The sequence below is a fragment of the Ornithorhynchus anatinus genome, chromosome X1 (genome assembly GCF_004115215.2).
Source record: "Ornithorhynchus anatinus isolate Pmale09 chromosome X1, mOrnAna1.pri.v4, whole genome shotgun sequence".
Lineage (NCBI taxonomy): Eukaryota > Metazoa > Chordata > Mammalia > Monotremata > Ornithorhynchidae > Ornithorhynchus > Ornithorhynchus anatinus.
In genome coordinates, this window is record NC_041749.1 from 45,428,678 (window position 1) to 45,451,554 (window position 22,877).

The window sequence follows — 22,877 nt, forward strand, 5'->3', positions numbered from 1 at the left end:
CAATTATGGTATTTGTTAAGTGCTTAATGTGCCGAGCACTGTTCTAAGCATACCCCAAAATCTCATTCAAGTGGAACTTTCCCAAAGATGCACCGCTTGGGCCGCTAGGCTGGAGGGACTAGGGAAAGATTGAGCCTGACCAAAAAAATCCTTCCTTATACACCCACTCTGCTTTAATATGTGCTTTCATTACGCAATTTGGATGACAATTGTAGTATTTGTTACGTGCTTCGTACTAAACGCTTGGGTAGATATGGGGCAGAAATGATCCCTTGATCTACACTGGGCTAATAGGGAGTTGACCGAATTGGTATTTTATCCTCATGTTACAGATGAGGAGACTGAGGCACAAGAAAGTTAAGTGACTTATCCAAGGTCATACAACATGCAAGTGGCAGAGTCAGGATTAGAATCTGGGACAACTGAACCCCAGGGACACCTGAACCCCAGGCCCGTGCTCTTTCCAGTAGGCCACACTGGACAGAATATGTTATAAGTATTGTGTATTGTTCATCCTATAGCGCATGTCCGAGCTGGTATAATGAGAAGCAGAGGCGTGAGAGGACTTGGGTTCTAATCCTAATTCTGCCACTTGTCTGCTATGTGACCTGGGGCAAGTCACTTCATATCTCTGTTACCTCATCTGTAAAATGGGGATTAAGACTGTGAGCCTCATATGGAACATGGACTGTGTCCAACCTGATTAGCTTTTATCTACTCCAGCAGTTAGTACTGTGCCTGGCAAATAGTAGGCTCTTTAACAGATACCATAACATAAAATAAAATGAAAAACACAATCTCCTCATCGGTGCAAGTAGAGTGAGGGAAAGGGGAAATGGTTGTTACCTATGCTAAAGCTTGATGCTGCTATACTTTCTAGCCTCTGCCTCAGCCTTACTCAACTATGCAGTATCATATAGTACTTTGCTTTTCTTTGTGTTTTTTAGTCCATCAAAGGGTTATTTAAGTGCTTATTCTGAGCAGACCACTGTATGAAGTCCTTGTGAGAGTACAATAGAGCTGGTACACAAAATCTCTGCCCTCATGGAGCTTACAGTCTAATTGGAGAGACAGGCAGTAAAATAAATTACAGGTATGAGTCACTATGGGTCGGAGACGACTCGGCAGCGTAAGACGAGACAGGACATAAATTCTGTGATGGTCGGGAGTGGAAGGAGTACCTAAGAGCTTAAGGAATGAGGGCTCAAGTGCATAGGGGCTTCTGTAGGGGATGGAGGGGAAGTAGGGTGGGGAGATGAAAGATTAATCAAAGAAAACCTCCTGGAGGAGATGTGATTTGAGTAGGGTTTTGAAGATGTGTTGATGTGGTCATCTGTAGGATATTAATCGGGAGGACATTCCAGGCTGGAGGGTGGGGAGGAGGGAAAAGACAAGAGATTGACCAGAAGAGAGATGAGAGCAAAGGACAGAGAAGAGGTTGGAAGTGGAAGAGCAGTGATGTTTGGAAGGAGGGAGAAAGCTGATTGAGGGCTTTAAAACTGATGCCGAAGAGTTTCTGCTTGATGTGGAGATGAATGGATAACCATGGAAGTACTGTGTTTAATATAAATAGCAAGGATTGGCAAAGATGTATGGCATTCTCATAAGCGGTGGCCCTAGTAATAATGGAATTTTGATCAAAAATGTCAGTTATGTTAGCTTCTTTAAGCCTTCTACGCTGACCCATTCATTCTCAATGAATCAATGGTTCCTGTAGTGTAATTTCCCAGAAGCATGAGAGTAATAATAATAATAATAATAGTTGGTATATTTGTAAAGTGCTTATAATGTGCCAAGCACTGTACTAAGCTTTGGGGTAGATATAAGATAATCAGTTCCCATATGGGGCTCACATAGAAGGAGGAGGGAGCATAGGTATTGAATCCCCTGTTTAGACTGTAAACCCGTCAAAGAGCAGGGACTGTCTCTATCTGTTACCGATTTGTACATTCTAAGCGCTTAGTACAGTGCTCTGCACATAGTAAGCGCTCAATAAATACTATTGAATGAATGAATGAATGAATCTCCATTTTACAGATGAGTCAAGTTAAGTGATTTGCCCAAGGTCACACAGCAGGCAAGTGGCAGAGGTGGGATTAGAATTCAGGTCCTCTCACTCCCAGTCCCATGCTCCTTCCACTAGGCCATGCTGCAACATCAGAAAACTCTCTGTATTATGCCTTTCTATCCTAGAAAAACTCACTATTTTGACCCTCATGAATCAATCCTTTGAATGAAAAGATTTCCAGATAAAATTTGCCCTCTGGGCCTGACTCTGCCTAGGAGAAAGCCAACTTTGAGCCCTAGGGTATTTGCCTGGTGCAAACAAGGCCAATATTCTGGTGCCATTTCACTGGTTGGTAAATTCCTTAAGGGCCATGGTGGCATCTACCAACTCTGTTGAACTATACTCTCCTAAGCACTTAGTACAGCTCTCTGCACACAGTAATCCCTCAATAAATTCCATTGATTGATTAATAACTCTATTGAACTGTACTCTCCCAAGTGCTCAATACAATGCTCTGCACAAAATAGGCACTCAATAAATAGCACTGATTGCCCCTATCCTGGGCCATTCCACCATTAACACAGATGACTGATTGGCAGAGAGCACCCCCATTTCATATCTGATGGACAATTACTCTCTCCCTCTTCAAAGTCTTATTGAAGATGCATCTCCTCCAAGAGGCCTTCCCTGATTAAGCTTTCCTTTCTTCTACTAGTCCCTCTGTGTTACTCTGACTTGCTCCCTTTATTCATCCCCCATCTCAACCCCACAGCACTTATGTACAGATCTGTAATTTTATTAATAATAATAATCATTATTATGATATTTGTAAAGTGCTTACTGTGTACCAGTCACTGTACTAAGTGCTGGAGTGGATACAAGCAAAATTGGGTTGGACACAGTCCCTGTCCCAGGTGGGGCTCACAGTCTCAATCCCCACATTACAGATGAGGTAACTGAGGCCCAGGGAAGTGAAGGGACTTGCCCAAGGTCACACAGCAGGCAAGTGGCAGAGCCGGGATTAGGACCCATGAACTTCTGATTCCCAGACCCGAGCTCTACCCGCTACATCATGCTTATTAATGTATATTAATGTCTGTCCCCCCTTCTAGACTGGAAGCTTTCTGTGGGAAGGGAACATATCTGTTACAGTGTTGTACTGTATTCTTCCAAGTGCTAAGTACAGTTCTCCCCAAGCCTTAAGTGCTCAGTAAATGCAATTGACTGATTGACCCCCAGCCCAGTCCCTCTAACCCTGTCACCACCATGGGGAGCTCAGAACAATCTCCAGGGTCCAAGCAGTTGATGAGAGCATAAGGGAGAAGCCCAGAGTTCACCTGAATTCCCAAGTGGTAACTGTCAACCAGGTGGATGCCTGGGCCTATCAGAGCAAGCAGGAGGCTGTAAAATTCAAGGAAAAATCCTTGTCTGTTCAACCTCAGTCTTAAAGTCCCTCAAGTCCTTCCTTGTTGAACTGTGGTATTTTACCCACATTGTGATGTCACTAATGAGGTGAATTATGTGACAATCTTTAAGAAAAGTCGATTCAGCCAATTATTTTTCCGTCTGTTGGAGTCTGCCGGAGTCTGCTCGATCTGAAGCCTGAAGGAATGAGCCGGGGGATTTTATCAATGGAAAGGAAATGAGATTGGGTTTTCTGAGGGTGACACCCTCGGCCCAGGATCTACCTTTGCTTCTCGCCCTGGTGCGGATTGGTTTGGGTGGAGCAAAGGGGCTTTCTGAGTTACAGCTGGAGCCCCTTTAAATCATTCAGGTCAGCCACGTTTGAACTGAACAATGAATAGAGTCAAACCTTAACCTCCTAATGGGTGATTATGGTCTGAAACAGGTCACCATGAAGACCTGGATTGTCTGAATAGGCAAAGAAAGTCTTATAATTGAAGCTGCTATGCTGATATTGCCTTTGAGGGAAGCATCTTATTTTTTTTATAGCATTTGTTAAGCACATACTATTTGCCAGGCACTGTACTACAAACTACAGATACAAGTTAATCAGATTGGATACAGTCTATTTCCTGCACAGGGCTCACAGTCTTAATCCCCATTTTACAGATGAGGTAACTGAGGCAAATAAAAGTGAAGTCACTTGCCCCAGCACTACAGCACACAAGTGGCAGAGCAGGAATTGGAAGTCAGGTCCTTCTGACTCCCAGGCCCGTGCTCTATCCACTAGACCATGCTGCTGCTTTTTCCCACAGAACCCCACTGTAGCAGACTACATTGGTTCAAGTCCCAGTCTACCAGCACAGGTCCTCAAGTCTTTGGCCTGGGAAAGCCCAGCCAGTTGGCTCCATGTGGAAACATGTCAACCCCAGTAAAGAAGCACCCCAAGAGCCATATGGTGATATTGGTCAATTCAAGTCTAAAGAAGGTTAACTCATAGTAAACCCATCTGGAGATAAGGGAAGTTCACTCATTTAATCTCCTTAATTCTATCCATTCACTTTAAAAAATGAACAGAATGCTTGTGTTTCACTTGAAACGATCTTCTTTTTTTTTATATTTTTTGGGGGGATAAAAGACACATTTTTTTTCCTTTGATGCCAAGCTCAGGATATATATTAGTTTCCTTGGATGTTTGCATTGGATTAAGTAGTTTCCACAAACCTCTAGTTTGATATTAGAGAAGGAATTTCAGTCAATCAATGAAATCTATTTTATTATGATTTTTTTAAGCAGTCACTATGTGCCGAGCACTGTTCTAAGCATTGGGGTAGATAGAACGTAATCAGGTTGGACAAATCCCTGTCCCACATGGCACTCATGGTCTCAGGCCCCATTTTACAGATGACTTAACTGAGGCGCAGAGAAGTTAAGTGATTTGCCCAAGGTCACACAGCAGGCCCGAGATGGAGGCAGGAACCTACGACCTCTGCCACCCGAGCCCGTGCTCTTGCATCTCGGCCATGCTGCTTCTCACTAGGCCATGCGGCTTTGGCATTTATTTATTTACCCCGTGTAGAGCACTGTGATAAGTGCTTGGGAGAGTACAATGCGACAGAATTATCAGTCACGTTCCCTACCCAAGATGACAGCTCGTGTTTGGTAATTAACGAGCATCCCTGGCCGTTTCTAAAGCTGGAAGTAATCTTCCTCTCCGTCACCGTGTCCGTACCCTAAAATACACTCCCCTCATCCAGCTCTTAGATTTTGAAGTGATTCGTGTGATTCATAATTAGTACAAACGGCACGGGAGGGTTGAACTTTGTCCCCCGAGTTCGTTGGCCCAAAGGACGAGGTCCATTCATTGGTGTTCACCCCTATTTCTCAAATCCCTGCAGCGACATCTAGTGGCTCCATGGAGAAATGAAACGCAGGCTTCGATTTACTACTGCGCCGTCTTCACCCAAACCTTCTTCCTCAGGGTGCGTTTTACAGCATTTTCCCCTTTACCCCAAATGGAATTAGAATGAATGTGTGGAGCACCCTGATTTGCCACAAACCTGTACACTCCACCCTCATCCCCACAGCGCTTATGTACATATTCGTTATTTATTCATTTGGCCGCCTGACCCTCTTGCCGGGAATTCCTAGTGAGGATCTATTGTAGTTGACTCTCCTAAGCGTTTAGTTCAGTGATCTGCACAGAGTAAATGCTCCATAGATGCCATAGATTGATTGGCTGTGGACAGGGTTGTCCTTCGAAAGGTGGGCTCAGTTCCTTGTGCTCAGTTCTCAGGGGGAGAGGGATAACGGACCACATTGTCCAGTGTAGCTCAGTGGAAAGAGCCCGGGCTTGGAAGTCAGAGGTCATGGGTTCTAATGCCCGCTCCGCCGCTTGCCAGCTGTGTGACTTTGGGCAAGTCACTTCACTTCTCTGTGCCTCAGTTACCTCATCTATAAAATGGGGATTAAAACTGTGAGCCCCACATGGGACAACCTGATCACCTTGTATCCCCCCAGCGCACATAGTAAGCGCTTAACAAATACCAACATTACTATTATTATTATCGTCCTCACGTTTACTGTAGGGAGTGGAACGGAATGAGAAGCAATAATGAAAAGGAGCACGGCCTAGTGGAAAGAGCTCGGCCCTGGGAATCAGAAAATCCGAGTTCTAATTCTGGCACTGTCACTTCCCTGCTGTCTCATCTTGGGCAAGTCGCTTGACTTTTCTGTGCACTGGTCTCTTCATCTGTAAAATGGGGACTAAATACCTGCTCTCTCACCCCCTTAGCAGCATGTCAGCAGCATGTGGGACATGGACTGTATCCGATCTGATTATCTTGTACCTACACCAGTCCTTTATCTAGTGTTTGGTCCATAGTGCCTAACAAATACCATATTATTACCTATTTTAGTAGTAGTAGTCTGCGGTGATCAAATCGAAGCTTGTCTCTGGGGTGGAAGCTACTTGGTACTCGGGCCCATGGCATGGTGGAAAGAATACGGGCCTGGGAGTCAGAAGGTCATGGGTTCTAATCCTGACTCCTCCACTTGTCTGCTGTGTCACCTTGGGCAAATCACTTCACTTATCGGTGCTTCTGTTACCTCATCTGTAAAAAATGGGTATTGAGTGGGTGAGCCCCCTGTGGGACAGGGATTGTGGCCCATCCAATTTTTGTATCCACCCCTGTGCTCAGTACAGTGCCTGGCACACAGTAAGCACTTAACAGATATCACAATTATTATTATTAATCAGCCTCTGGATGAGCTCTGCTGGGATTGGGGCTCCAGGCCTTATGGCCTAGGGAAGGGCCTCTTGGCAGCAGAGCTGCCAATTGGCTGTCCAGTCCATCGAGGACTGATGCATGGCTGCATTTTTACGTTTACTGTCATTATTAATCTTGCTGCAGAGGAGAAATGCACTAGGGCAGAGGGCAGCTTTCAGTCCTTTACAATCCCGTGTCCACCTTCCCACGCATAGTTTGCAGGCGGCCATATGCCTAGCGTTGGTCACTCCACACACCCCATTAGGCACCAGAAGGGATTAATTATGCTATTTGTTAAGTGCTTACTATATGCCAAGCACTATTCTAAGCGCTGGGGTTGATACAAGGTAAGCAGGCTGTCCCACATGGGGCTCACAGTCTTAATCCCCATTTTACAGATGAGGGAACTAAAGCCCAGAGAAGTTAAGTGACTTGTCCAAAGTCACACAGCTGACAAGTGGCGGGGCCGGGATTAGAAGGGATGGGGCAAAGATTCACCTGTTGTTTTTGCTGGGGAGACTCTCATCAATGGGAGGCTTACTTCTTGCCCTTCCTATTCCCATTCATTCAAACGACCTGTTCCCCCTCCTATTTAGACTCTGAGCCACACGTTGGACAGAAACTGTTTCCGACCTGATTAACTGGTATCTACCACGGTGCTTGCTGCATCATACTTATCATTATTGTCATTATCATTATTATCATTATTGGTGACAGGCTATGGGAACCAAACGAAAGCTGCTTTCTCGAGTGACTTTCCACAAGAAGCTATTTGGTACTTGGTCCCAAGGTCAGCCGGTAGTTTGGAGTCACAGTGCAAGGATCCTACCACCGACTGCCCAGGTGCCCACCCAGGTGTAAGACACGTAGAGCCTGGTGGTGCCTGCAATTTTGTTGACTCTCTCTAGACTGTAAGCTTTTTGTAGGCAGGGAATGTGTCTACCAACTCTGTTACATTAATTGTACTCTCCCAGGTGCTTAGTGCACAGCATACAGTAAGCACTCAATAAATACACGTTCAATTGATTGGACTTTTAGAGGTTCAGTAATATAGTGTGTATGCATTTGTACCTGAATATAATAGTAATAATAATAATTCTGGTATATGTTAGCCGCTTTGGGTGCCAGGCACTGTATTAAGCGCTCGGGTGGACAAAGCAAATCGGGTTGATCACAGTCCCTGTCCCATGTGGGGCTCACAGTCTCAATCCCCATTTTACAGATGAGGAAACTAAAACACAGAGAAGTGAAGTGACTTGCCCAAGGTCACAGAGCAGAAGAGTGGCGGAGCCAGGATTAGAACCCGTGACCGTCTGACTCTCAGGCCTGGGCTCTATCCACTACACCATGCTGTTTCCCTGTTCACTTATATGTATACTTAGTATATGTACACTTAGTTTAGGTTCAGTGGAAATACTGATACACTTCATATACGTTTATTTCATATATTCATGCAATATACATTGAAATACTGTGTTTGAAGATGATGCTACTAGTGAAGATAAGACCCCATGCGGGTGGGAATGTGGCAGGAAAGACCAATGTGTGAGGGACGAGATGCTCATGTGAAAGAAAAGATCCTAACTGCGCTGATCAGTTTGTCGTTTCCCCCTTCCCGCATCGCCTCCCCCAGCCTGTCTCAGTGTGCGAGCCTGCCTCTTGGCATCCAGAACTTGACCATGCCTGTGCTCGGGGAGAGCAAAGCCTCTCCCACCCACCAGGCTGTTCCGTTCACTGCCTGAGCATCTTTGGGGGAAGAGGGAGGACCATTTTTGTAAACCGATTGATCTGAGTGGGATTCTGGGTGTTTCCCGGGGTGGGGGGGTGGGGCTTCCCAAAGAACAACAGGCACAGGATGGGAAGGAGCGTGGCCTTATTGGGTAGAGCACGGGCCTGGGAATCAGAGGACCTGGGTTCTCTTCCCAGCTCCGCCACTTGTCTGCTGGGTGACCCCGGGCAGGTCACTTCACTTTTTAGTACCTCAGTTACCTCATCTGTAATGGAGATTAAGACTTGAAGCCCCATGTGGGACATGAACTGTGTCCAGCCCGTTTAGCTTGTATCTACCCCAGTGCTTAACTACACCAACTGGCACATAGAAAGTGCTTAACAAATACCACTAAAAAACTCACCACCACCACCAAAAAAAAAAAGATCAGCAAGACAACCATGAAGAAGGCTGCAGAAACACAGAGACACCAGCACCAACAGTTGGACATTTTACTAAATCAATTCACACAAATTCCAAATTGCAAATATAATTAAGGACAACAGTTTTTTCTTTCCCCTGTTCCATCAGTAAGACAATAAGTAAACACAAATTAGGTCTATAGCATTTGTTTTTTTGTTTTTTCTTTTGTAAAAAAATGAATGGAACGCCACCAGATGGACAATTAAGCACCACAACACAGTTACAAAATAGAGCTTCCCGGTTTCTCTCACATGGAAAAGACAACGTACTTCCGACTATGCTCTGGATCATTCTGGAATTCATTAAAATAAAACTATAAAATCTCCTAGATTACACAAAATTCGGACAAGGCTTGGGATACAGTGCATTAACAGCAGTAATGCCAACTATCAGTGCTAACCAAACATTTTTAGAAGGTCAAAAAAAAAACCAAAACCCAAACTGAAAACCAAAAATCATATTTCCCTAGATGAGCAAAATTGAAAAGAAAGGGGGTTGCCTCACAGTAAGGAGTTTGGGACTTTTTTCGTAGAGGATGGGCGGGTGGGGAGGGCGGGTGTTGGGGGGGCAGGGAGGGGGAGGAAGCAAATTGGGAGTAGGGCGGTTAGGTAGCTCTGGTGCCTTAGTTGGCATCGAGCTTGGCCATTTCCTGGACGTAGATCCCTATACTCTCACTGTCAAACAGCACAAAATAAACCGTTTTGATCGAAGAGGACATTGTTGACACGAAGTAGCTGGAGATGGCTTTCAGGATCAGCTGGGCGGCCGTCTGTTTCGGGAAGCCATTCCTGCAGCAGAGAAACCAGAGCAAAAGCAGTCAACGGATAAAAGGTAATATAGCTACTGTTCAGACAACCGGTGGTACTTACTGAGTGCCTTGCTGTGTGCCCAGGACTGTACTGAGTGGCCTGCTGGGTGCAGAGTACTGAACCATGTGCCTCTGGGGGCAGAACATTGTCCTGAAGGTTCCTTAGGTGATGGCCTTGCTTATCGGCTGACTCTTTGCTCACATTCTCTAGCCTGGAACCTCCTCCCCCTTCATATCCAACAGGCCACCCTCTTCAAGACCCTCCTAAAATCACGTCTCCTCCAATAAGCCTTCCCTGGCTATGCTCTCATTTCTCTTATCAATTAATCAACTGTATTTATTGAGCACTGACTGTTTGCAGAGCACTGTACTAAGGGTTTGGGAAAGTAAAATATAACAGAGTCGGTAGATGCACTCTCTGCCAAAAATAAGCTTACACTTTAGTAGGGGAGACAGACATTAAAATAAATAAATTATGGATCTCTACATAAGTGATGTGGAGTAGTGACCGGGACATGAACAGGTCAAGGATTAAGTGAAGCTTCCCCATGATGGAGTGGGGGTTCCACAGGCCATGCTTGGCTGAAGATGTGGGAGGGTGCGTAGGGTGGAGACGGGATGAGGGATAGGAAGGGGTTGAATGGGGGTGAGCTGGCAGGAGCCAGTGTGTGGATGATGCTACTACAGGTTAGTATATTCTATTATACTTTTCCATGCATGTAGTACAGTGCTTAGCAATCAATCGTGCTTACGGTGTGCTGAGCACTGTACTAAGTGTTTGGGAAAGTACAATATAGTAAAGTTGGTGGATGTGATTCCTGCCCACAAGGAGCTTATAGTTGAATATTTATTAAAGGTAGGGAAGCACTAGAGTACAAAGATATGTGCATAGTGGTCATGGGTGGGTGTGACTGAAGGCCCAAGAATTTGGGTGATGGGGAAGTACTGAAGTGGCAGTTGGGGTCTGGGGAGGCGTGGGCAGTGAATACCGGGTGGGCTGATGAGAAATTAACCAAGGAAGGGCTCTTGGAGGAAATGCAATTTCAGGAGGGCAAGAAGCAGCATGGCCTAGTGAAAGAGCCCAGGCCTGGGAGTCAGAGGACCTGGGTTCTCATCCCGGCTCCGTCACTCTGGGCCTCAGTTTTCTCATCCGCCAAATGGGGATTCACTACCTGTTGGCCCTCCTACTTAGATTGTGAACGCTGCCCATTTGGGACAGGGACTGTGCTGACCTAATTAACTTGTATCTACTCCAGCGTTTAGAGCAGTGCTTGATATGTAGTGAACAGGTACCACAGTTATTATTAGCACAATTACTAGATGTGTTTTGAAGAAGGGTAAAGCAGCTGTCTGTTGGATGTGAAGGGAAAAGGCATTTCAGGCAGAAGGGATGTTGGAAGTAGTATGGCCTAGTAGAAAGAACACAGGCTTGGGAGTCAGATGACCTGGGTTCTAATCCCAGTTCCACCACTTGTCTGCTGTATGACCTTGGGCAAGTCACTTAACTTCTCTGTGCCTATCTCATCTGTAAAATGGGGATTAAGACTGCGAGCCCTCTGTGGAACAGGGACTGTGTCCAACCTGATTATCTTGTACAGTTCCTGGCATATGGTACATGTTTAACAAATATCACGATCATTATTGTTAATATTATTGTTATCTGAACTGGGTTGTTGTAATGGGAAAAGATGAATAAGGGTGTAACTAGCTGATTGGATGTCTTAAATCTGGTGAGCAAAAGTTGGGTAACCAAGCTGAAACTCCTGATCAATCAATCAACGGTATTTACTGAGCACTTATTGTGTGCAGAGCACTATTCTAAGTGCTTGGGACAGTCCACCACAACAGAGTTGGTAGACACATTCCCTGCCTCCAAAAAGCTCACAGTCTAGAGGAAAAGGCAGACACTGTTATCATTAGTCTGTCTGGCCAATCAGCCAATCATATTTATTGAGCACTTATTGTGTGCAGAACACTGTACTAAGCACCAGGGAGAGTACAATATAGCAATATAACACATTCCCTGCCCACAGTGAGCTGACATTCTAGAGTTAATAATAATAATGATAATAATGATTATAATTGTACTTATTAAGTGCTTACTATGTCCTAAGCATTGTACTAAATGGTGTGGTAGATACAAGTTAATCAGGCTGGACGCAGTGTCTGCCCCTTATGGGGCTCACAATCTAAGTAGGAAGGAATAGGATTTAATCCCCATTTTACAGATGAGATAACTAAGGCACAAAGAAACTAAATGACTTGTCCAAGGTCACAGAGCCGACATGAGGCTGAGCTGGTATAAGAACCCAGGTCCTGAGACTATCAGGTCCGTACTTATTCCAATAGGCCACAGTGCTTCTGCTTATATTCATTAATATAAATGAATTATGAATATGTAAATAAGTGTTGTGGGGCTGAGAATGGGGTGAATATCAAGGTCTTAAAGGATACAGATCCAAGTGCTGAATCCAAGTGACACAGAAAGGAGAGGAAGTAGGGAAAAAGAGGAATTAATTGGGGATGGACTCTTGGAGGAGATGTGATTTTAATAAGGCTCTGAAGGTGGGGAGAGAGGTGGGTCTGTCGTGTAGGGAGAGGGAAGAAATTCCAGGCCAGAGGAAGGATGTGAGAAAGGGATTGGTGGCGCGATAGACAAGATTGAGGTATAGTGAATAAACTGATGTTAGAAGAGCAGAGTGTGCAAGCTGGGTTGTAGTAGGAAGTTAGTGAGGCAAAATAGGAGGGAGGAAATTGCCTGAATGCTTTAAAACTATGGTAAGGAATTTCTGCTTGATGCAGAAGTGAATAGCCAACCATTGGAGGGTTTTAAGAAGTGGAGAGATGTGGACTGAACTCTTTTTTAGAAAAATGATCTAGGCAGCAGAGTAAAGTATGGACTGGAGTGGGGAGAGGTGGGAGGCATCGAGGTCAGTGAGGAGGCTAATGCAGTAATCAATGAGGGATAGGGTAAGTGCCTGGACTAATGTGGTAGCACTTGGGATGGAGAGGAAAGGGTGGATTTTAGTAATGTGTAGGTAGAACCAGCAGAATCGGTGATGGATTGAAAGTGGAATGGGAGAGATGAGTTGAGGGTAACGCCAAGGTAATGGGCTTGGGAGACAGGGAGAATGGCGACTACAAGTGATGGAAAAGACACGGGGAAGGGCAGAGTTTCTGTGAAGTGAGTTCTATTTTGGTCATGTTTAGTTTGAGGTGTTGGCAGAACAACCAGGTAGAGATGTCCACTAGCTTTATAAGCCTGAATCAGCTCAACCTCTCTCCTACTTACCTGCTCTCTTCTCCGACTACTCCCCAGCTTGCACTCTTTGTTCTTCTCATGGTCACCTATCCACTGTGCCTCATTTTGTCTCTCCCACTGCCAACTTCTTGCTCACTCTTCACTGTTTGGGAATCCTCCTTCACATCTGGCCTACCACTGCTCTCCCTATCTTCAAAGCCTTTCTGAAGTCATATCTCCTCCAGGAGGCCTTCCCTGATTACCCTCTCATCTCTCCATCTTATATTCTCTACCTGCCATTTTAGCCCTTTTTCCCCACATTAACACTTTTCTTATATGAACTATTACTCTCTCTAATCTGCTAGATTGCAAAATCCTTGAGGGCAAGGATCACGCATACTCATTTTAGTGTACTCTTCCAAGCATTTAGCTTAGTGTGTTGTGCATAACAGGCATTCAATAAATGCCAATAATGGCAGATTTTCAATTAAATTATTTAATGTACTAAAATGGGAATACTTGGTATTTAATCCTTATTGAACACACGATATTTGATTATAAAGTACTAATTATTAAAGAGTGTCTTTTTAATGGAATTTTAAGTGCTTATTATGTGCCAAGCACTGTACTAAGTGCTGGGGTAGGTAATAATAATAATTATTATTATGGTCTTGTTGAGTACTTACTATGTGCCACGCACTGTTTTAAGTACTGGGGTAGACACAAACTAATCAGGTTGAACATACTCCATGTCCTATGTGGGGCTAACAGTCTTAATCCTCATTTTACAGATGAGGTAACTGAGGCTCAGAGAAGTTAAGTGACTTGCCCAAGGTCACACAAAAGACAAGGGGTGAAGTCAGAATTAGAACCCCGGACCTCTGACTCGAGGCCTGGACTCCTTCCACTAGGCCACACTCCTTTTCTAACACTGTGTGCACTTACTCTGTGTAAATTTAGTCTTCTTTGTGGTATTTGTTAAGTGCTATGTGTCACGCACTGTACTAAGCACTGGGGTAGACACAAGCTAATCAGGTTGGACAAAGTACACGTCCCACATGGAGCTCACAGTCTTAATCCCCATTTTTCAGATGAGGTAATTGAGGCACAGAGAAGTTAAGTGACTTGCCCAAAGTCACACAGCTAACTCTCTTCCCCTCTTCAAACCCTATTGAGAGTTCACCTCCTCCAAGAGGCCTTCCCAGACTGAGCTTCCCCTTTTCCCTCTGCTCCCTCTGCTGCCTCTCTGCCCCCCCTTCACCTCCCCTCAGCTAAGCCCCCTTTCCCCTCTTTCCCTCTGCTCCTCCCGCTCTCCCTTCCCCTCCCCTCAGCACTGTGCTCATCTGCTCATTTGTATATATTCTTATTACACTATTTATTTTGCTAATGAGATGTACATCCCCTTGATTCTATTTATTGCTATTGTTTTTGTCTGTCTTTCTCCCCCGATTAGACTGTAAGCCCGTCAATGGGCAGGGATTGTCTCTATCTGTTGCCGAATTGTACATTCCAAGCGCTTAGTACAGTGCTCTGCACATAGTAAGCGCTCAATAAATACTACTGAATAAATGAAGTAGTGGAGCCAGGATTAGAACTCAGGTCCTTCTGACTCCCAGGCCTGTGCTCTATCCACTAGGCCATGCTGCTGTTTCACTGTTTTCATGTTTTTTAAATGAAATGAGCATTATTTATATTTATTAAATATAATTGTTATTGGCTGTTTTTGATCCTTTAAAATATTTAAAGTATCAAATTATTAATGGTCATTTCATTATAAAGTACTGGTAAGTAATACCTTTTTGCTGTGTTTTCAGTCTTGCATTATTTACTATTAAATATCATTAATCAATCATCAATTAATAATTAAATATTACATTTTTGTTGTACATTGTTTAAAGTAGATACTGAAATGATTACACTTTGAAAAATTCAGGTTTCAACTTATTGAACTAATGATCAAAAAATGATTGCTAATTAGCAACTGCATTAAATGACTTGATGGGTTTTCATTGGCTCTACTTCTTTCCCCTAGCTTTCACTGAATGTAAAATTATTTTTGGGTATCTCCCCCATTAGTTCTACCATTCCTCTCCAAACTCCTTGAGTGAGTTGCCTACACTCTCTGTCTCCAGTTCCTCTCCTCGGCCCCTTCCAATCTGGCTTCCATCCCCTTCACTCTAAAGAAATCGCCTTCTCATGGGTCACAAATAATCTCCTTCTGGCCAAATCCAATGGCCACTAATCCATCCTAATTCTCCTCAACCCCTCAGCTGTCTTTGACAATGTCAACTATCTCCTTCTCCTGGAAACATTAACCAACCTCAGCTTCGCTGACAACACCCTCTCCTCAATCTCTTCCTATTCATTCATTCAATAGTATTTATTGAGCGCTTACTATGTGCACTGCTTGGAATGTACAAATCGACAACAGATACAGTCCCTGCCCCTTGACAGGCTTACAGCCTAATCTCTCCAGCTGCTCATTCTGTCTCCTTTGCAAGCTCCTCCTCTGCCTCCCTACCCTCAAGGTTCATTTCTGCATCCCCTTCTATTCTCCATCTACACCCACTCACTTGGAGAATTTATTTGGTCATGGGTTCGACTCCCGGCTCTGCCACTTGTCAACTGTGTGACTGTGGGCAAGTCACTTAACTTCTCTGTGCCTTAGTTACCTCAACTGTAAAATGGGGATTAAGACTGTGAGCCTCACGTAGGACAACCTGATTACCCTGTACCTTCCCCAGGGTACAGTTCCCCTTAGAACACTGCTCTGCACATAGTAAGCACTTAACAAATACCAACATTATTATTATTATTATTATTATTATTTGGTCCCATGGCTTCAACTACCACCTCTATGCAGGTGACTCCCAATATCTACATATAATAATAATAATACATATCCAACCCTGATCTTTCTTCCTCTCTACAGTCTCATATTTCCTCCTGCCTTCAAGAACTCTATACTTGGATGTCTGGGAAACACCTCAAATTTAACATGTCCAAAAGAGAACTCCTTTATTTTCCCACCCAAACCTGTCTTCCCCTGATTTCCTGTCACTGTAGACAGCCCCACCATCCTTCCCATCTCCCAAACCCATAACTTTTGCATTATCCTTAAACTCATCTCTCTCATTCAACCCACATATATAGTCTATCACTAAATCCAGCCAGTCCAATCTTCATATCATCACTAAAATCCACCCTTTCCTCTCCATCCATCTGCTACCATGTTAATCCAAAGACTTTACCTATACCTCCTTGATTTCTGTATCAGCCTCTTGCTGGCCTCCCTACCTCCTGTCTCTTCCAACTCCAGTCCATACTTCACTCTGCTTCCAGAATCATTTTTCTACAAAAATGTTCAGTCCATATCTCCCCACTCCTCAAGCACCTCCAGTGGTTGCCCATCCACTTCGACATCAAAAACTCCATGCCATTGGCTTTAAAGCACTTTGCCCCCTCCTACCTCACCTAGCTACTCTCCTACTACAACCCAAATTAATTCCTCTAATGCCAACCTACTCACTGTACCTTAATCTCATCTATCTCGCTGCCAACCTCTCGCCTACATCCTGCCTCTAGCCTGAAACATCCTTCCTCTTCATATCCGACAAACTATTCTTCTCATCTTCAAAGCCTTATTGAAGGCACATCTCCTTCAAGAAGCCTTCCCTGACTAAGCCCTCATTTCCTCTTTTCCCACTCCCTTCTGCATAGCCCTGATTTGCTCCCTTTATTCACCCCTGGCAGCTCCACAGCACTTATATACATATCTGTTATTTCATTTATTTATATTAATGTTTGTCTCCCCTTCTAGACTGTAAACTCACTGCGGGCAGGGAATGTGTCTAACAACTATGTTAAATTGTACCCTTCCAAACACTTAGTACAGTGCTATGCACACAGTAAGCATTCAATAGATATGATGAATGATTGATTATTTTTACTTTATTAGACCCTCCTCAGGGATCATACACTCCAGTGGGGAAGACAGACACAAAATAAATGGTTGAGCAGAAGAAGATGGAGATATGGGTAAGTAAATGCTTCCGCATGCACTCTGTGTCCAAAAGTGAGTGCTGAAGGGCTGGGGGAGTGGGAGGGGCTGAAGGGCTGGGAGCTGAGAGCTGGGGTTCTGGAGGCTGAGGGTTGGGGGGGTCTGAGGGGCTGGGAGCTGAGAAGTTGGGGTGCTAGAGACTGAGGAGCTGAGATGCTGAGGGCCTGGGGGGCTGGGGACTGAAGGAGGCTGTGGGGCTGTGGGGTGGAGTACAGGGGCTGATGAGCAGGGGTCTCAGGGGCAAAGGAATGAAGAGCTGAGGTCTGAGGAGTTGGGGTGTTGGGGGCTGAGGAGCTGTAGCTACTGGAGGGCTGTGAGGCAGAGAGGCTAGGGGCCTGAGGGGCTGGGTGCTGACTGGGATGCTGAGGGGCAGGAGGACTGGAGGGCTGAGAAGCTGAGGTGGCAGTAGGAAGCGAGGCTAGGCAGGAAAAGCAGTTCTGTGGGAAGGTCTCAGGCCCTCTCTCCCACAGAGGAAAGCTACCCCATGTTCTCCTAAGTCCTCCCAGCTGAGGATCGCGAAACCTTTTGCAAGCTTTAATCAATTCACCTCCCTAGGATCTAGACCAGCTTGAAAAATGGAATGTCCGGTCTGAGCTTAGGGAGAGAGGACGGAAGGAGAAAGAGTAAAGAGGGGGAGATGTTTCTGCCAAGGGCAATTAGGCGGGGTGAGAGTTAGAAGATAGGCACAAACAAAGAAGGAAGTCTTCCTCTGTTTCTCTCCTTTTCTAACTCCAGCCACAGAACCAGGGTCTCTGAATCTCGAGACCATCCTCTTCTCACTGCACCATGCCGTACTAGCCTCCTCCTGAAGCTAAGTGCACCTCTCCCTCTAGCTCTACGGGAGACTAATACTAACCACCTGTTTCATAACCCCCGAAGGTCAGAGCTGGGATGAATGACACTCATCTGCCCTGTTCTCTCTCCCTTCCTCCCTCCCTATACCTTTGCAGCATTTTTCAGTTTAGCCGAAGAGGGAGCAGAGAAGGCTGAGTGAAGAAATGTGCTGGTACCCTAGCCCACCCGTCTCTGATTAATCACAATGATTCTCCTCCAGGAAGGGGGCCCCCGGTCAGTGGGGGAGAGGTTTAGAACTCAGTGGTGGTTCAGGGAAGAACGGGTTGAGGCTTCCAGCTACCCCGCTTATTGTATTTCATACTGGCATGAGATAGGCCACAGGAGGATTTTGAAATAGAAATAAAACACTCAAAAAACAATCTGCAATTTCTCCCAGCAGATCGCATAACTCTGGCCATACTTCCAGGTGGGAAAGACCCAAAGAGCCTTTAGGATTTAGAGGTCTGTCTCCTTAGAGGTCAGTCCCTTAACAGAGAACAGAGACAGAGGAGACAGGATTGTTTCACAAGGGGACAAGATTCTCTGAGCCCTCCTACCTGCCACTGCCAATCGATGGAAATGCAATTGATTTCAGCTTCTTCTCATCTGCCAAAGCCAAGCAGTTCTTCACGGTCTTTTCCAGAAGTTCCTCACATTTGTCCGAGCCCCACCCGGGGCTGTTACAATGAATCACAAACTTGGCGGGCAAGCCGTGGCCTGCGCTGACAGCAGCTAGAAAGAAACAGACAGTAAGTTTAGTGCTCATCTCTGTCAAATTAAGCCTAAAAGACAAAGAGGACTTACTTGCATAAGCAGGTTTTATAAACTCAATGGCTTCACTGGGTTGTAAATTCCAACGCAAGACTAGGAGCTCCTTGAGGGTAGAGACTGTGCCTTTTCCCTCTATTATACTTCTCTTCAAGCACTTAGAAAAATGGAATGTCCAGTCTGAGCCAGAAATCAATCAATCCATCTGAAGCTTTTATGAATGTTTTTACTGGGTGCAGAGCCCTGTACTAAACACTTGGGAGAGCACAATAGAGTTAGAAGATATGCTGCCTGTTCTTGAAAAGCTTACAATCTAGTGAGGGAGTCAGAAACAGAATAAATTACAGATAGGCAGGAGAGAATGGAAACATGGATACGTGGATAACTAAGTCCTTAAATAGGAGGAGAATGTGTAGGTCATCATGATCATAAGTACAGAGGTGGAGCCAAAGTGCTCAAGTGGTAATTGGGAGGATATGAGCTGTTGGGGAAGAAAAATTAATTTGGGAAAGTCCCTTTGACGAGATGGGAGTTCTCAGGGGCTTTGGAGATAGAGAGAACTGAGTTCTGGTGGATTTAAAGTAGGAGGAAGGTCCAGGCAGGAGGAAAGGGGAAAGCAAGGCATCTGAGGCAGGAGAGATGAGAGTGAGGCACAGTAAGTAATATGGCTTGAATGGAACAGAGGAAGAGCTGGGGTGCAGTGAGAGAAGAGAGATCACAGATTAGTAAGAGGGAGACAGCTGATTGAGTGTCGGGGGATGGGGACTGGACAACTGTAGAAGGTTTTTGAAGGAGTGGGGTAAGGTGTGCTGAATGACATCTTTAGAAAGATGTGGGCAGTACAGCAATGTATGGATTGAAGTGGGAAGGAGATTAGAGGCTGGGAGACCAGTGAAGAGGCTGATTCAGTTGTGCATTTGGGATCTGATTAGTGCCTGGACCACAGTGGTGGCCCTTGGGTGGAAAGGGGCAGATCCGGGAAATGCTGCGGAGAAAAACCCTGGGGGATTTAGTGACAGAGTGAATTTGAGAGGTGAAAGGGAGTGACAAATCAAGGATAACAAAATATTTGTGGGCTTCGCAAACAGAGAGAGTGGTGGTATTATGAACTGTGAAGGGAAAGTAACTTAGAGAAGTGAGGTGCAATCGTCCAGTTCAGCAGCCAGCGCACAGTAGGCTTTCAGTAAATACTACTGATTAATCTTTGCCAAAGTGTTTCAGGGGAGAATACAATCGTACTCAATATCCAACGTTATTGTTCAGTGTCATGATCGTCTTCAATAGTTCAATGATATAAGGTTTGCTCCTGGGCTGGAAACGACTTTTGCCTACTCTGTTGTATTGGACTTTCTTAAGTGTCTGCTGAAGTGCTCTGCCCAAAGTAAGCACTCAATAAATGCCATTGATCTACTAGCTGATTACAGCTAAAACTTGCAAGAGAGGTTGTGGAACCTGGAGTTTCAGTCCTGTTACAGAACTATGGCTACTTACTTTCACTGATCAGGCCAACTTGCTGGCTACCTTGTGTTCAAACCCTCCTTGGCCTTCGGCCGCTCAGGGATTTACTATGGTATTAGGTGAGTGGCTTATTCCCACTACTGCCAGCCATGCATGTACCCTCGATGGGTACATGAGTGAAACTAGGAGGTAGATGGCTCTAGTTCAGCCTGAAAAGCCATGGTGTAAACAAATACCTTAGGGAAACAACCTTTTTTGTTTAGTAGCTGAAAATAATTCCCTACGATATCTCTTGTCACCGTAGGCTTGTCATTAAATAATGCTCTAATGGTTTATATGATTATTTGATCCTGTTGGATTTTGATGGAGTTAATTTTGGGGGAAATTGCTAAAGTTTTTGATAGAAAACGGGCCACCTTCAGTTAAATCCCCCAGCCTGTGGGGGTCCCTTAGCCATTTGTTGGCTGGATTTGACTCTCCTCTAGCCACAGCCGTTCTGCTAACATCTCTGGAGATGCGACGGGTCTCTGAGGCGGGGGTATTATCCCCAATATTAAGATGTGATTGTTACTGGCTCAAAGAGATAAAATATCTCTGGGAGACTGAATGTTAAATTGGAGCTGATAAGTGATTGCTAAATAAACCAAAGGGGACATCCTGGTGAACAGAGTTAATGATAGATGACTGAGGCACATTATGCCATTGTTTAAATCGACCCACCCCACAAAGGCTCACCTTGGCAATAATAAGAATAATAACAATAACAGTAACAATGATAATGCTGATCATGAGGAGGCTATGGGATAACACAGACTGATAACACATATCGATAACACAGTGGATGTTTTGGACTGAATGGATGAACTGCACAATAAGCAGGGGGGAACAGCACGGATCTGGGAGTTTCGCCTTTGGGTTCAAATCTCAGCTACGCAGTTGACCTACTCTGTGACCTGAGGCTAGTTGCTTCACCTCTCTTGGCCTATTTCCTCAGCTGTGAAATGGAGATAATAATACGCACCTCTCCGTACCTCACAGGGATGTTGTGAGGACAAAATGAGAAAGTTAATGTGAAATGCTATGGGGAAATAGAACAGTGCCATACAAATGTTTGAAACAATGTCTAGGCAGAAGCTTAAGGGAACCTTTCAAGTGTGAGGAAAGTGGAGGGTGAATGAGCCAACATCGACAGGAAGGACCAGATATTTAGGCCATCAAAAAAAAAAACTGATTTGGGAGATTAATAGATCTCCCAGCTATTTCACTGAGCATTTGTGGAAACCTGAATTATCTACAAACTATTTGCTAGTGAGGCTGGTTGGTGCTGGTGTTTGAGAAGAAACATTAGGTTATCAGTGCACGTGGTCTCCTTAGCCCTGCTTGTGCATGTGGATGTGCTCAGAGCCTAGAGAACCGAGCCAAGAGACAGAGATTTTCCAGAAGGCAGACTCCAAGTTAATGTCATGGCCTCATTTCCTGGGCCAGTGAGGTTTGCTCCTTCCCTAGGCACTGGGTTAGCCCTGCTCCAGGCATACTGCACTGGTGGAATTCTACATCCAAGAAGTTGAAATAAATCCATTAAATTATAAGCTCCTGGGGGCAGAGGATGGGACAACACTGCTGCACTTGCCAAATCTCAGAGTGCCATGGTTTGACTCAGTAAATACTCAACGAATACCACTGACTGAAGGCTAAGTGAATCCAGTCAGCAGAGAGCAGTAGTCAGTGGCCATAATACTGGGAAGCAGTGTGTTCTACTGGAAAGACCACGGGTCTGAGAGATCGGGGACCTGGGTTCTACCACTTCCTGCCATGTCACCTTTAGCAAATCATTTATCTTCTCTGTGCTTCAGTTTCATCATCTGTAAAATGGGGATTCAATACCTGCCTTCCCTCCTACTTAAACTGTAAGCTCCTAGTGAGACAAAGATGGTCTAAGCTAATTAACTTGTATCTAACCCAGTGCTTGGCACATTTTTATCATTACTGTTATTGTTATGACTGAGGGCCCCCAGAATGGGGGAGCCAGGGCTGGTACAAAGAAATGGGGCCCTTTAAAACTACTCTAACTTCTAAGTTAGCTGGCTCACCTCTTTCCCTTCCAAGTCAGGACTCCAGGAACAAATGTGGCAATCCTGGGAGAAGCAGCAAGGAAGTAAGGGGCAAGAGGCAGGATACCTTGAATCTTTTCATTCCATGGAGAGTCTCGTCTCGGCCCAGGAGACCCATAGAAATTAACCCCCACAGCCAGACTGATGTGGGTGGGACAAAATGCCTCGTCATTCAGGCACAGACTCTCCTGAAAATGGAAGGTCCTGCCAGGCCCTGCCCAGGCTGCAGCCCGGAATTGGAAAGAAGTGACGGAATCATCTGCTCTCCAGCAAGTCCGGTCCAGGGTCCAACAGGTCAGAAAAAGCTTTGCGTCCCCTTCCTTGCCAGCAGGGGGAACGAGCCACTGCAGGGACTCCCAGGAGGATGCGGCGGGAGGGAAGTGGAGGGCAAAGAGTGACTAGTGAAGCCTGAAAGATTTGTGATATCACCCCACTGGTGTTGGGGTGGCGCTGGAGTGCTGTACCCCTATTTAAGCATTGCACCGATAGAGTCTCTCTCAAACAGGCTTGCCTGGCAAGGACATTCAGTTGTCTCAGAATGAGAAGAAAGCCCCGACTCTCATCGTTTGTCCAGAACTTCCATTTACCCATTCCCTGAACAAGGTGGGTGCTCAAATGTTTGACATCAGCGCACAGTGAGTTCTGCCAGGCAGATGTCTCCATAGCATGATTTCATCCACTTTCTTTCCTGGATAGCATCGGGGCTGGGGGAAGAGAAAGTTTTG

At 45.2% G+C, this 22,877-nt stretch overlaps 1 protein-coding gene and 1 long non-coding RNA gene across 6 annotated transcripts in view; one reads left to right on the forward strand and one right to left on the reverse strand.

Moving 5' to 3' along the window:
- LOC114806451 overlaps positions 1-22,877 on the forward strand; it is a 65,131-nt gene that overhangs the window by 35,576 nt on the left and 6,678 nt on the right. The window contains exons 1-3 of one of the 2 annotated variants that reach the window (XR_003754489.1): positions 9,635-9,703; positions 16,880-16,959; positions 22,658-22,755. This is a non-coding gene — a long non-coding RNA (uncharacterized LOC114806451). Of the gene's footprint in view, positions 1-9,634; positions 9,704-16,879; positions 16,960-22,657; positions 22,756-22,877 lie in introns of those variants that run through there. The other variant, XR_003754490.2, reaches the window with a different exon arrangement.
- Positions 8,885-22,877, reverse strand: part of LOC100073594 (core histone macro-H2A.1) — a 99,053-nt gene continuing 85,060 nt past the window's right edge. For all 4 annotated transcript variants that reach the window (XM_029050753.2, XM_029050751.2, XM_029050752.2 and 1 more), the window contains exons 8-9: positions 18,373-18,547; positions 8,885-9,660 (exon numbers count right to left, since the gene is read on the reverse strand). In XM_029050753.2, the coding sequence (XP_028906586.1) occupies positions 9,495-9,660; positions 18,373-18,547 (341 nt within the window). In that variant the 3' untranslated portion in view covers positions 8,885-9,494. The remainder of the gene's footprint in view (positions 9,661-18,372; positions 18,548-22,877) is intronic.